The sequence below is a fragment of the Hoplias malabaricus genome, chromosome 12, assembly GCF_029633855.1.
Source record: "Hoplias malabaricus isolate fHopMal1 chromosome 12, fHopMal1.hap1, whole genome shotgun sequence".
Taxonomy (NCBI): Eukaryota; Metazoa; Chordata; class Actinopteri; order Characiformes; family Erythrinidae; genus Hoplias; species Hoplias malabaricus.
The window spans coordinates 24014147-24028321 of NC_089811.1; the positions used below are offsets into that span (position 1 = coordinate 24014147).

The 14175-nt window shown below is 37.4% G+C and overlaps 2 protein-coding genes across 4 annotated transcripts in view; one reads left to right on the forward strand and one right to left on the reverse strand.

Annotated features, from left to right (window-relative positions):
- Positions 1–14175, reverse strand: part of tmtc4 (transmembrane O-mannosyltransferase targeting cadherins 4) — a 54696-nt gene that overhangs the window by 19805 nt on the left and 20716 nt on the right. For 2 of the 3 annotated variants that reach the window (XM_066686614.1, XM_066686613.1), the window contains exons 3-5: positions 6115–6250; positions 5754–5967; positions 4987–5102 (exon numbers count right to left, since the gene is read on the reverse strand). In XM_066686614.1, coding sequence (XP_066542711.1) covers positions 4987–5102; positions 5754–5915 — 278 coding nt within the window. In that variant the 5' untranslated portion in view covers positions 5916–5967; positions 6115–6250. Of the gene's footprint in view, positions 1–4986; positions 5103–5753; positions 5968–6114; positions 6574–14175 lie in introns of those variants that run through there. The other variant, XM_066686615.1, reaches the window with a different exon arrangement.
- The window catches only part of si:ch211-168k14.2 (phospholipase D1), a 49754-nt gene continuing 44114 nt past the window's right edge, over positions 8536–14175 (forward strand). Inside the window, exon 1 of the mRNA XM_066686612.1 lies at positions 8536–8648. The gene's annotated coding sequence lies outside the window, so the exon portion shown is untranslated. The remainder of the gene's footprint in view (positions 8649–14175) is intronic.

Genomic DNA, 14175 nt, shown 5'->3' on the forward strand with positions numbered 1-14175 from the left:
GTAACCTTGAGATTGTTGATACCTTTCCACAATTTTGGTTTTCAAGTCCTCAGACAGTTCTCTTTTCCTCTTTCTGTTCTCCATGCTTACTGTGGTGCAGACAGACATACAATGCAAAGATTGAGTCAACTTCTCTTCTTCTCTTTATTGGATTCAGGTTTGATTTTTATATTGCCCACACATGTTATATGCCACAGGTGAGTTTAAACAAGCATCACATGCTTGAAACAAATTTATTTACCTACAATTTTGAAAAGGTGCCAATAAATTTGTCCGATCCCTCTTCGGAGTATTGCGTGAAATTATATCTTTTTTTTCTCAGTTTTCTGTGTTATAAATAAACATGTGTATAAAAAAACGTGTAATTTAAATACATTTATGAGAGAAATTATTGGGCTTGAGATCTACCTTTTCCAGGGGAAAGATCATTTTTCAAGCTACCTTTAAAAATTATTTGAGAGCAGGAGTGTGGGTGCAGGCAATAATGGCATTTAACATTCTCTTCATTCATTTGCTTTCATTGGACTATGCTCAAGCTGGCTTCAGTAATCATATAATCATAATATTTGAACTTAATTATCTTCATGAGCGAAAAGGCTGATTCACATTATTTAATGAGGCACGATTTAATGAGTTCCACTGCCCTGGTTTAGACCAAAAGGAGTATTTCTGTCTAACTTGCTGAGTCAAATGAGATGCTATGTGGTCCCCACTGCGTTGAAACACTTTATGCAAACTGTAAAGATTTTATAAAGACCCCCAATGACCTGCAATAACATACATGGAAGTCTGTGGGCATGGAAAACTTGCATCACCCAACAATATCATGTCATATGTTCCACATTTTAACATATGCTGCAAATAATCATGTTCCACTTCCCTTAAATACCATGGCTCATATAGCTGAAGATGGAAGAGGGTGGAATAATGGTCAATACAAGGTTACGCTAAAGGCATTTCATGACGGACTGATTAAAGCACCTCATGGAAAATGAAAATGGGATTCACTCTACAGATACAGCAGTCATATCAGTGTATGCTGCTGGCAATCTGTATTGAAGGAAAGTAGGAAAATGTATGCCCAAACTAAGTTACACCAGTAAGTTAGTTAGTTAGTTAAATAGATAGATAGATAGATAGATAGATAGATAGATAAAAAATAAATAAATAAATATGCCAAACAAAACTAAAGTGATTCATTTGTGTCACATGCTTAATTCATTTAAACTAAGAATTCAAAAGAGTAAGACCAGGAAAATCATGTCTTGCCCATATTACAACCAGCCAATTAGTCCTCTCTTACTCAAAAATAAGTCACATTACGGAAATAATGTGCAATGGGATTTGTGTGTCATTTGATTTTACAGAAGCTAACACAAAACATTGTAGAGTTACAATAAAGTATAAACTTAGTATATCAGGAACGTTATGTTTGAGTGTGTTTTGCAGCCAGTTATTAATATTTTCACTCTGTACAGTAACATTAGCAACACTAAAGTTTGGATTCCAATTAAAGGAAAAGTTGGCGTTTCAGCTTCCTGTACTGAGTGAGACTCCAGGGAAAGGATTCTCTAATAGCGGAATGGGCAGGGCTAATTTTAAGTGCACCGGAATAGCTCACAAAGCGGGCACTGCAAATTTTAATCACAATGGGGTTACTCTCGCACCACCTATGATGTGCTTGGACATAAAATACTAAAAAGCTGCGACGGTTCCCCAGCACAGCCAGAATAAGATTTCATCCATTTTGGTGCATGATAAATACTGTGCTAGCATTATAAACTACAATGTGTTTCATGTTGAGTTAATATATTTACAGCGTTAGTTGTTATGTTACTTTAACCGCCACCCGCAGCCTTGCAGATCCACACTACTCTCACTTTAAGACTCTGTTTCTGTGACATTCTCGTTTACTGTGTGTACTGACTGTGTATATATTTTCATTCATTTTTGAAAACAGTCCGATCAACAAAAAGCACGGTTCACGTATTTAATTTTAACCACATTTAGAATTAAATGTTGGGAAGCACAAAACCCATTTCCAAAAACGTTGGGACGTTGTGCCAAATGTCAAAAATAAATAAATAAAAAATACTGTACATTTCATTTTAATCTTATATTTGACTGGAATTAGTACAAAGACAACATTTTAAATGTTGAAACTTGTATTGTTGAGAATTTGCAATTATTTTATTTTATTATTTTTTTTTTAAATGTTTGAATTTGATGCCAGCAAAAAAAATATGGGACAGGGGCTCATATTTCGCCACTGTGTTGCATCACCTCTCCTTTTAAAAACACTCCATAAATGTTTGGGAAATTAGGAGACCACCTGCTATATTTCTGAACATGAAATGTTTTCCCATTCTTTGTTATACTATTTCAGCTGCTCAACATCTACATTATTGTATATGTCAGTGTTTTTCTCCCCACAGTACACCAATTGTTTTTCAAAGGGTGACATTTTTATTTCATAGCCATCCTCTATGTTTGTTTACATCTAGGCTATGTCTGAAGTGACCAGATTGCTGTTAACTGTGGCAGTGTTCTGAGAGAGAAAGACATTAAGTTGTATCTGTATTTAATACTTGTTTAAAATGCTGCTTGTGTTTGCTCCAATATCTTCAAAGTTGTAATTATTATGGCAAGGGACGTTAGTGTACAGGTGCCCTGACAAGGTGCTGAAATATTGCTGCCTTTAAAGCTTGTTTTTGAAATGACTCTAAAGTTACAAATATTTTAATTTCAAAATGCTGACTTGTGAGGCAGTAAGAGAGCAAGGTATCTGCTGTTTTCTGTTTCAGACACTGCCCATGTGTGAGAAAAACTCCTGTGAGGTTTTGAGGAGTTGAGCTGTCTGTCAGGTTGTGTGATCTTTGAGGGCTAACAATGAAAACAACAAAAAATATATATATATATCTGTGAAAAACGTCTTTATGTGTGGTGTGTCTTGCGTTTTCAACATCCGTTAGAATGTTTTAATTCCTGTAGGTGTGCCAGGCCTAAGTTGAATTATTACATTATTTGCCTAGGCAGACTTTTACAGAATTATAAATCCCTCACCGTCTTTATTTCTGAAAGTCTCAGCGCCTCTGAGAGACACTTATTAAACTCAACCATGTCACTGACCTGTTGCTAATTAGCCTAATGTTTTAACCAACTAAAAATAAATTAAGTGACATTTATGCAGTATTTATGTCTGTTCCATATTAAATAATTTTAATATATTGTATATTAGCATTAATAATCATAAAACCCATAACATAATGAATTACCTCTTCAAGCTATCATATCTTTTCTCCTTGTTAATTTAAACCAATGTTTTGCATGTTCATGCTCCGAGGAAATGTCTTGTGTCCTTTAGTAGACAGGGTGAAATGTGGCAAGAACTGTAAAATATGTCAATTTTATGTCATTTTCCAAAACAGAGGACATTATCTAAGAGCGCTGTCCCAATACCATTTTTAAGGCTTCAGAGCTTTGGCCGGGATATTCTGTGAATGTTCGGGGAGTGGGGTGGTGTATATTGTTATCATTAACAAAATCTGCTTCCGACCTTGCTTTAATATCCCTCCCTCCAGGCTGCACTGTCAGCACAGCATGGCTTCACTTGCTAGCTATGCTCACTAACCTGCTAACTAGCTTGCCGACTAAGAGCCCAGAGTATACACAACTTAATCAGTTTGAGCGTATGTGCTCTAATTTCAGGCACAAAGCCGATGACTGCCATTTCCTCGCTTTGTAGTGTTTAGTTTTAGCATGTTAGGATGATTTATATGACTGTGTTTTAGGCTTCATTTGCACAAAGACTTTTATGAAGATGAGCCTTAAAATGGGTGGAGTGGGGAGAGCACTGTTTTTACTGTTGGAGAGCCTGAATATGGATTGAGTGGAGCGTTGCCATTATCGATAGACACATTTATCCAAAAAAAAAAAAAAAAAAAAAAAAAAAAAAAAAAATTGACTATCCAAATCTCAAAATTAGAAACTGAATACCTACACAACAAACACATTTCTGAATACTCAAATACTTGGAACCAGCCCTATTGTTCAGATAATTAGCACTCAGCGTCTGAACAAATAAACACATACTCCAGCACCTCCATTCTCAAGATAAAATGTGACAAATAACTCTGTTACCCAGGGATATGGAATATGCACCATGTCAATTCAGATGGGCTAACATTTTACTGTTTGTTTTACAGTAGGTAAAACGCTCCCAAATCTTTCCTGAAACTGGAATACAAACTTTTGAAAAATTGTCCAAAATGGTCTATTTGGCAGGATTAAAACTAAGAAAACCAGGTAATAGTCAATTTACCCCATGTCGACAGGTAAAACTAATCCAATCTGATTAGGACTTATGTCACAACCCCCAATACATATACTATATCTTTTATGTCACCAACATGTCCCCACAGTTAGCCTTCACTCACATGCTGTGGTAGAACTCCTAACATCATCTCAGAGGTATACATTTTTGGTGAGAGCACATGCACCTAAGAGGCTGTAATATTTGTGCACAACATTTGATAATTTTGTCTATATAGACCCCTGGGATGAGGGGGCAGACAAATTTCCCCTTAGCCATTACACATGCAAAACAATGCCATTCCCATTAACAGTGTGAGACATGACCTAGACTAAATAACCCTTATATAAAAAATTGTCATGGATGAGTTCAAATGCCAAAGACAATACAGAAATTAGCAGTCTACGAAAGGCAATATAAGCAGCATTCCAATTTAATGTCAATTATAGTGCCTTCCACAAAGTAAGTACTTGGAGCCACTGCTTCTGATGTCCTACTGAGAATAAAATTGCATTTCCAACCATACGCTCTTAATATATGCAAGGTCATTTTAAAATATTTGATATATGCAGGTTGGACGGTAATGTTATGTTAATCATTAGGTCACTCAATAACAATGCCATGTGACAACCCCATTGAATTCTCTAACAGACAAGTAAGGCAGAGATGATTACCTAAAGGTGAGAACAGTCAACGGCCTGTAGGATTTGTGGCTGGAGTTGCTGCTCAAGTTGCTTCCCCAGAAGTCATTTTTCCAGATGTTACTCAGAGGGGTGTCAGGGTTTAGATCCTGGAATTAGCCAAATCAGAGTTTGAGTAAATAAAATAATTAGGGATGCTCTACGATATCAATTTCATATTCGTATCAGAAGATCATTCCTTAAAACAATGTACTGTAATGTGAATAATGTTTTGATCAGACTTTATATTTCTCTGTAATGTTAATTCAATAAACATAGTTCTAACTTAAAAGCGTTTTGTATAATCCTCAGCTGATATGTATATAAATAATATATCAGTATTGGCCCATTATTCCCTTACCAGCACAGCCCTAAATTAAATAATGCAATAAATGTCATAATGTAAACAACAATAAGAGTAGAACTGCATTTGTCTAGTGCTTCTTACTGAAATAAGTTCTAGAGCTCTAGATTAAATTATTAAAACAAGTGTCAAAAATATGGTAATAACATACATATTCCACAAAAAATTCATCACTATTTATACAATAATCCTTGACTTAGTCTGGTGGAACATAGGGCTACTCATAAAATATTTTCTTATTGATGTCATTATATAAGTATCGCCAACATTATATAGTAGTTTATGAATATTGACCTAGTAACTTCAGTATGTTTGTACATAGTCAGACTGAATAAAACAGTGGAAAAACACAGTACTTTGACATTCATCCAGTATGTATACAATAGGTATATAATACCTTGTTATTGATAATAGCCTCTGAATCATCAAAGACAAAGTCCCCATCATAGCTGTTTATGAAACAGAGCAGAGCAACCAAGGCCACCAGCAAGCGTGAGTGAAATGCTCCGAGCTTTAGCAGGGGGACATGGTGGTCCCAGTAAGGTTCAGACTGTGCCATGGTGCTTAGGGTTTCTGGTCATTCTGCTTTGCCATTTAGCCCTTTTCCTCTGCTGGAGAGAAAGTATAGTGGAAAATCAGGAAGAGTACCTGGGCACCCATTCACTGCTTTTAACGTTGGTTATATACAGATATGAATAAAACCTCATGAATGTAGCCTCAGCAATAGGAGGCACACCCTCACTTGACTGTGAACCTACCTCTACAGCTGAGAGATGTGACAATGAGGAGCTACATGGCTGAGGCTGGACTGTTAGGATGCAGCCAGGTGACAAGAGAGGAGGCTAGCTAACTAACTAGCAACGGCAGCAGCTAACAGTCTGTCGGTGAACAAAACTGCCAATAAAGAAACATTAACTTACAAAACGCCAAGTAAACAACCCCATACAATACAGCTTCATACAAACACGTGAACTTCGCTCCTGTAAAGGAACTCCTCATCTGATAGAGGCATTCACACAGACGAGGATCTAACGATGATAACTTTAAAGGTATATACTACAATAATCAGAGCAAACACTCAACAAATACGCGCTTCTATTACACACTACGCCCATTTCTGAATACAACAGCAGCACAATGCACTTTTACAGTCAAGTACAGTTCTCGAATACGTGGCTGATAAATCTCCTCCATGTCTGAATCTCTTTCTGAGAGAGTTGTCCTTGCGCATGCGCATACGGACCAAAGACGTCACATGACCTGCTCAAAATCTTTCATCACAGTACTATTGTAGCTGTTTTATTGTTTATGATATTTATTATACTTATTACTCTTGCCACCTTAACATTCATTTTCACTGATTAATCTGTTTGTCGTGGGTTTTAATTTAACGTTCGATTTAGGTTCTTAAATCGTATACTATTTCGATTGTACTCTCATTTCTTTTTTTTTTTTTTTTTTGCTCTCACTGAAGTCTTTGGGATGTATTATGAAAGGCACTATACGAATAAAGTTTGTTAATATTATTGCTTTCATTGTCACGATACCAGTTCCTTGAAAAAAATAGTACACAAATACTCTACACTACTACATTGTCCTGTTTATCAGCTCAACATTCCCTACAGGTGTGCTGTTGAGTTATACAGTTTAAACTGGTTTGCATACCCACCCTTTTACCATGTTCGTAAATTGGCAGGAACCAATATCTAGATTCCTAAATAGTCAAATAGTGTGTCATGAAGTTTAATTCCGTTTTTGTTTGTTTGTTTGTTTGTTTTTTGTTATAGAGTGAAAGTGAGATTCTGTATGTTTTCAGTTAAAACACACAAGATGTTTCCTGCAACAAAGCCACAGGTTTTACAGGGGGAGGCACATCACAGTGAAATTCCATACGTATGGTTAAATGTGAAAAAAAAAAAAAAAAAAAAAAAAAAAAAAAAAAAATATATATATATATATATATATATATATATATATATATATATATATATATATATATATATATATATGCTTTAAATCAAACACACAAATATGGGAACTCCTTGTTAACATTAATCTAGTGAATTACTTTACTTTCAGAGGAGCTAGCAGGAATTAGTAATACTGAATGTGTTTTTCACAGAATTTTTAAATCTTTGGTCCAAAATAATGTATGTAACTTTGATAGAGATAGTTTTTCAATTTAATTTTAAGCTTGACTATGGACCTGGAAGCTGCTGAAACATCCTTTCGTGTGTTACCTGTCGAATACAGAAACGGCGCAGGAGAAGAAGTGAAATGCTACGACACTGAATGGGGTGAGTATTGTGACAAGAAGTATTAAAAATGAACACATTAACTTTAGGCTACTCTGAAGGAAGTTAAAGTTTGGGCTGGGACCGCAATATGTTCATTTTGTGGTATTATTCTTGGCTTACCAAGTGTTTTAAACAGGTACTTTGCAGCATCTCTCATGCATTTGTCTTTATCTGGACACTGTCAGACTCATTAATTGTAAATATTATTTAGGGTTAATTAACTTTACAAATTACAATTTGTACAAAGTGCCTTATAATATTTTGTTAATCTACAAAATAACCTATTGCACATTGTGTGGTATACAACATATTTGGTTTATTATTTGCAATATGTATGTTTTATTCTTGCCAATACAAATGTGCTCCAATGACTGCTCCCCATTGTTTAAAGTACGTGGTCATTGCTCATTATTTTCCACTTCCCACATGCAGCCTGAAATGTTCAGTGTTGCAGCATCCACACTGGTATGTCGTAACTACGCTCTTAACTGTGCCAGTGTTTGCCCTTCCGAATTGCTGACACATCACTAACGTTGCAGAAGCAGGACCCCCCACCCAACAACACAAATAGCAGTCTGGCCGCTCCTCTGCCAGTCCACCAACCACATTCAGCTCTGGAGCTTGGAATCTAATCGGGCTGACATCATGGAGATTAGCTGCAGCCCTCTGATTCCTGGTACAGACATTTCAAACACAAACACTGCCATCAATAGGGGCATTGAGCGATCTGTGAAACCATGCCCTTGTTCCCCGTCTGTTTCAATGATACATTGTAGGAGCTGTGAATAGAACTGTGCACTCATAATGAAGATGCAGGGCCGGAGTCACCACAAACTGATGTAGGGCTTGTGATATTTGAGTGGCTTATAAAATACCTATGAACTGGTTTTAAGAAGGGTAGTAAGAGCATAACTGGAGTGACAACAGAACTGCAGTGATTTTAGCTATAGAAGTGAGAAAGAATTCTCTCTCCAGCTGTTCCACTAAAATCTCAGGTGAGGTTTTATTATTTTTTTTCTTTGTCTTGATGTCCTGCTGTTCCAAGCTTACATTTAAATGGATGTTATGATTTTGTGCAATGTGTGATGATATTTGCATCTGATTTACACTGATGATATGGACATGTCTAATAATATACTCTCTTGCATACTTAATAAATTGTCCTCATATTTCTGCATCACACATAAGCACAGACTAATTATCTAGCTAACTATCAGTCTGATTTGAATTGTGGCTATATTACACATTACTATAATGAATCTAAAATTTGGGACAACATTAAAACATTAATGTTGGATTTCCCACTGCTCCTGAATTACAGAGCTACACTGATTTCTTATATTAAAGAATATTTCATATGATACTGTGTATTCCAACATCTCTATTACAAATTTGTGTGCATCTGGGAATGTGGGTGATAATTTTAGAGAAATTACATTCATGATAACATGTACCCAAACAAAGATTTACATTTCTAACAGCATTTAAGCAACCTTTTGAAATGTACGTGTATATCTTAGGAAGATTCATATAGAAAACACAGCAAAAAATGTATTTCACCTTGAACATGGTAAGGTGTTCAAGGTGTCCAAGGTAAAAAGGCACAAAACTCAATGTGCTATCAATGCAAAATAATGGTTTAATTGAGTACACATTTATGGGAGATTTCACAATGTAAAGGATTTTATTTTCATAACTTCTGTATATTAGATTTCGAGGTCAAATTGAGGGATTTTGTGAGGAATTAGTCAGACCTGTTTAGAGAATTATTGGTATAAATTCTGATTTTATGCTACTACCAATTTTATTCGCAGAAAGTTATTATATGGAAAGATTTTCAGAATGCTGCACATTACTTGATGGCAGTTTTCTACACTACTACTACTAATATGATTGTAGCACATGACCTCCCTGTACCCACATTGATTGTGCAATGGTAGTGGGTGGCTTTCACAGCTGTTTTTAGGAGGACTTTTACAAACCATTTTTGCAATAAAGTTAGAACAATTTAGAAAACAAATTTAAAATATGATGCCTGAAACACACTCCTAAAAATGGGGACAGATGCATGATTTTTATTGTGTTACATCACCTTGTATTTAATTACAATGTCATATTGTATTAATAAAAAATTCCGTTGTTTAATCATATGAAAATTGAGCATACCAAGTGTTAATAATTTGCATATAGAATTCTTGCTTGATCTAAGACTTCAGCTGCTCCACAGTCTGTGATCACCCATGTCTGATTCTGTTCTACATGATATTCCATAGGAGACTGCAGACAAAATAAAAGTGGACTATTTATATAACGTCACACTTTTTTTTGAAGATAAGTAGTTTAAAATAAAAGGAACATTTAACATAAGCTTAGTTATTGCAAGAATTATGAGTAATTGCTCATCATTTTGTGTTCCAAAATTCATTAGAGGACGGCACAGTGGCTCAGCAGGTAGTGTCGCAGTCACACAGCTCCAGGGACCTTGAGGTTGTGGGTTCGAGTCCCGCTCCAGGTGACTGTCTGTGAGGAGCTTGGTTTGTTCTCCCTATGTCTGCGTGTGTTTCCTCGGGGTGCTCCGGTTTCCTCCCACAGTCCAAAAACACACGTTGGTAGGTGGATTGGTGACTCAAAAGTGTCCGTAGGGGTGTGTGTGTCACCCTGTGAAGGATTGGCGCTCCCTGCAGGGTGTGTTCCCGCCTTGCACCCAAGGATTCCAGGTAGGCTCCGGACACACTGCGACCCCTCATTAGAGATTTGTCAAATGGTTTAATGCAAGATTGCAAAGAATTTAGGTCTTTAATCATCCACAATATAAAATAATGTGAAAAGATTCTGTAAATCTGGAGAAATACCAATCAATGTAGGGTAAAGCTGGAGATCAAGTTGCTTCAAAGCTGGAGTTTTGAATGAGTGTGCCCTTTGAGCCTCCAGATTGCACTTTATAAGAAACTGCTATGCAACATGGTGTTGGAAGTACTTCAAAAACTGAGGTCACTTGTCACACACAGTCTACTACTGCATCAATATATGCAACCTGGAACTCTATTACACAAGGAGAAAGCCATACGTCAATGCTGTGTGAAAACCCTAATGAGTTCTCTGGGCCCAAGCTCATTTCAGATGGTCTAAAAGGCAGGAAATATATATGCTGTGGTCAGATGAGTCTGTGTTTCAACTTGTATTCATGATACATGGACACGGCTTCTGTGCTAATGACCAAAGTTACCACCCAGAGTGTTATTAGTGACAGGTGCAAATGGCATGAGAGGGTGCATCAGTGACCACAGCATGGGTGACTTGCATATGAGATGTTTCCATTGATGTGGAGGCAAGCATTAAAAATGTAGAGATATATATTCTGCCATCAAGACAGCGTCTTATACTGGGCAGTCTATGTTTAGTTCAGTTGGACAATGCAAGGCCTCTTTCTGAGTGCAGGTGCTTGATTGACCTGCTGCAGTCCAGATCTGTCGCCTAAGGACCATCATGTAAAGGAGAAACAGGCAATGGTGAGACAGTTGAGTAGCTGAAGTCTTTTATCATGCCAGAGTGGGTGAAAAATCCACCTGCTAAATTTTAACACCTTGTATCTCCAGTTCCCAAATGATTAAACAGTAATCAAACTGTTTTTATAAAACAAAACGTGATGTAACACAGCGGAAAATGTGTCTCTGTATTTCTTGTATTCTAGATGTCAAATTCTAAATGTTTTATTTATTAACTATATATTTACAAATACTGTTCAGTGAATACATTGGAAATCTATTTTCTGTGCTTTTTGTCATTTAAATAAGAGTTTAAAAGACTTAACAAATCACACATTAATTGATCATGCATTTTCCAATTAGTCTCATCTTTCCTGGAAATGGGGTCTGTATATTATACTGAATAGTAAAATGTTTTTCAAACTCACTTCATTCATTCATTCTTTCATTGCCTGTAACTGCTTATCCAATTCATGGTCGTAATGGGTACAGAGCCTATCCGAAATCATTGGGCACAATGCAGGGACACACCCTGGAGGAGACGCCAGTTCTTCACAGGGTGACACACATTCACACCTACAGACACTTTTTGAGTCACCAATCCACCTACCAACATGTGTTTTTGGACCATGGGAGGAAACCGGAGCATGCGGAGGAAACCCACACGGACACAGGGAGAACACACCAACTTCCTCGGAGACAGACACCCGCAGTGGAACTTGAACCCGCAACCTCCAGGTCCCTGAAGCTGTGTAACTGTGACACTACCTGCTGCGCCATTATATTCAAGTGTGAAAAGATACAACTTAAAATTAGATTTAAACCTGGAGAGAGAATTAAATTGTCTAACCCGTGGAGGAAGAGAATTTCAGAGTATAGGTGCAAATCTAGAAGAAGCTTGGGCACCAAAGCCTTGCAGGTTGGAATGGTGAGTAGCCCCTCACTACAAGACCTGAGGGTTTAAAGGGGAAGAATATCAGACAGTTATGAAGGTGTGAGGTTAAGAGCTTTATAGGTAAGTAGAAGCAGGGTGACCAGATCTGAGATGGTGAAAAAGAGGACACGTTTGGGGGGGGTTTGGGGGGGGCTGATGAGGTCACGCCCCTCGCTGTATGCTTAGCTGAACCTATGTGTGCTTTTAGGTCCTTTACACCTTTATTTGCTACACATGGGAAAACATGGGAATTTCTTTTTTAATTCAACCGAGAACTTACATTTACGTTTCGGCATAGCTGCTCGAGATGAGGGTAGGTACATGAGCTTTACCTGACGTAAACAAGGATTACTGACGTGCAGACTGACCAATTAAATGTTTACAGAGAAGGTTATCGACCAATAACGGTAGCTCTACAGTCAGACCGTCCAATCAGAAGATTTTAGGCTACTTCACCACTCCCCCTTCTCACTCAAACAAACCAAACGGAGTAAGGGAGGGCGGGACTAGTTTGTGAACAAAACGCTTCTCGAAATTCTATGTAAGCTCTAGAAAAACAAAATCCCGGACGTTTGTGAAATTCCGACCAGACATTTTTTTAGGTCTAAAAAAGAGGACATGTCCGTGTAAAAGAGGACGTCTGGTCACCCTAGTAGAAGAGTATTGAATTGAACACGATATTTGACCGGAAGCCAGTGGAGATGTTGGAGAACAGTGAATGGAGGAGGAGCAGATACCAGCAAGGAGAGAATTACAGTAATCGAGATGACTAGAAATGAAATCATAGATAAGAGTATCAGCAGCAGATTGAGAGAGGGATGATCTGATTTTGGCAGTGTTATGCAAGTTGAAGAATGATGTTTTAAGAACTGTGTGGATGTGGGTGCTGACTGAAAGATTGCAGTCAAGGATTACATCCAGAGAGGGAGTTTTGAGAGTTGACTTGGTGCCAATAAAGAGGAATTCAGTTTTATCACTATATAGCATGAGAACATTTTTTTCATATAGTTCTTGTTTTGTGATATGCAGGTTTCCAGGTGAGCAAGGGGTGGATCTTTAATGGATTCGGTACTGAGGTAGATCTGGGTGTCACGATTCACGGGGCGGACTGACAGAGGCGGATGCACTTGCTAAAACACAGACTTTATTGAAGCACAAGATAATAATAAACCAGAGACAGACTTAGATAACTTGACATGATATAAGACAGAAAGACTTTGACAGATAGAGAGGGAACAGGACAGAGAAACCTAGTAAGAGCTAAACAGACAAAGAAACAGACTCAACCTAGACATAGAACTAAAGAGACAAACCTGGACACAGAGCTAAACAGAAACCTAAACAGAAAGTGCTAAAGATGCTAAGCTAAGACAAAGAACTAGACAGAAATACTTAACAGAGACCTAGAAATCTAAACAAATACAGAAGCTAAAGCTAAACATAAACACAGTGCTAAATCCAAAACTAAACACAGAGGGCTATAGCAAACACGACAGACAGACTTAATAACATGACCTAGGAAAAGACAGAACAGACTGAGTAACACGACACAGCAAAACTGGAAGTACCACTAATGACTTGGGGCATGAAACAAATGACCGACAAACAGGAGCTAGACAAGGGAACTTAAATACATGACACAGACAAGACACACCTGAGACAGATAACGAGGAGGATGGACAAGGAGGCGGAACAAAGGCGGGACAAGGGCGATGACATGGACAACAAACAAACAGAGACAACTCAGGGACAACAGACACGACAGAACAAGGGCGTGACACTGGGTGTCATCCGCATAACAATGAATGTCATGACACAGTATATGTTGAAGTGGAAGAATGTATATGATAAACAAGAGGTCCAACATCATGTCATGATCCAACATCAGGTAGAATATTTGAGAAGAATGCATCCAATCCTTGAACAAGTCTGTAGGGTAGTATTACTTTTGAATAATTTGCACAAGATTGTCTACTTTAAAATGCTCATCTTAAAGGCAATGTTGAAAACTCTGGGGAACTGCTGCTCTATTTGATTTATGTTCGGAAGCTCTGCATTTTTTAAATGTGGAATGGTATCTTTGTATGTATTCAAAGTTACTTT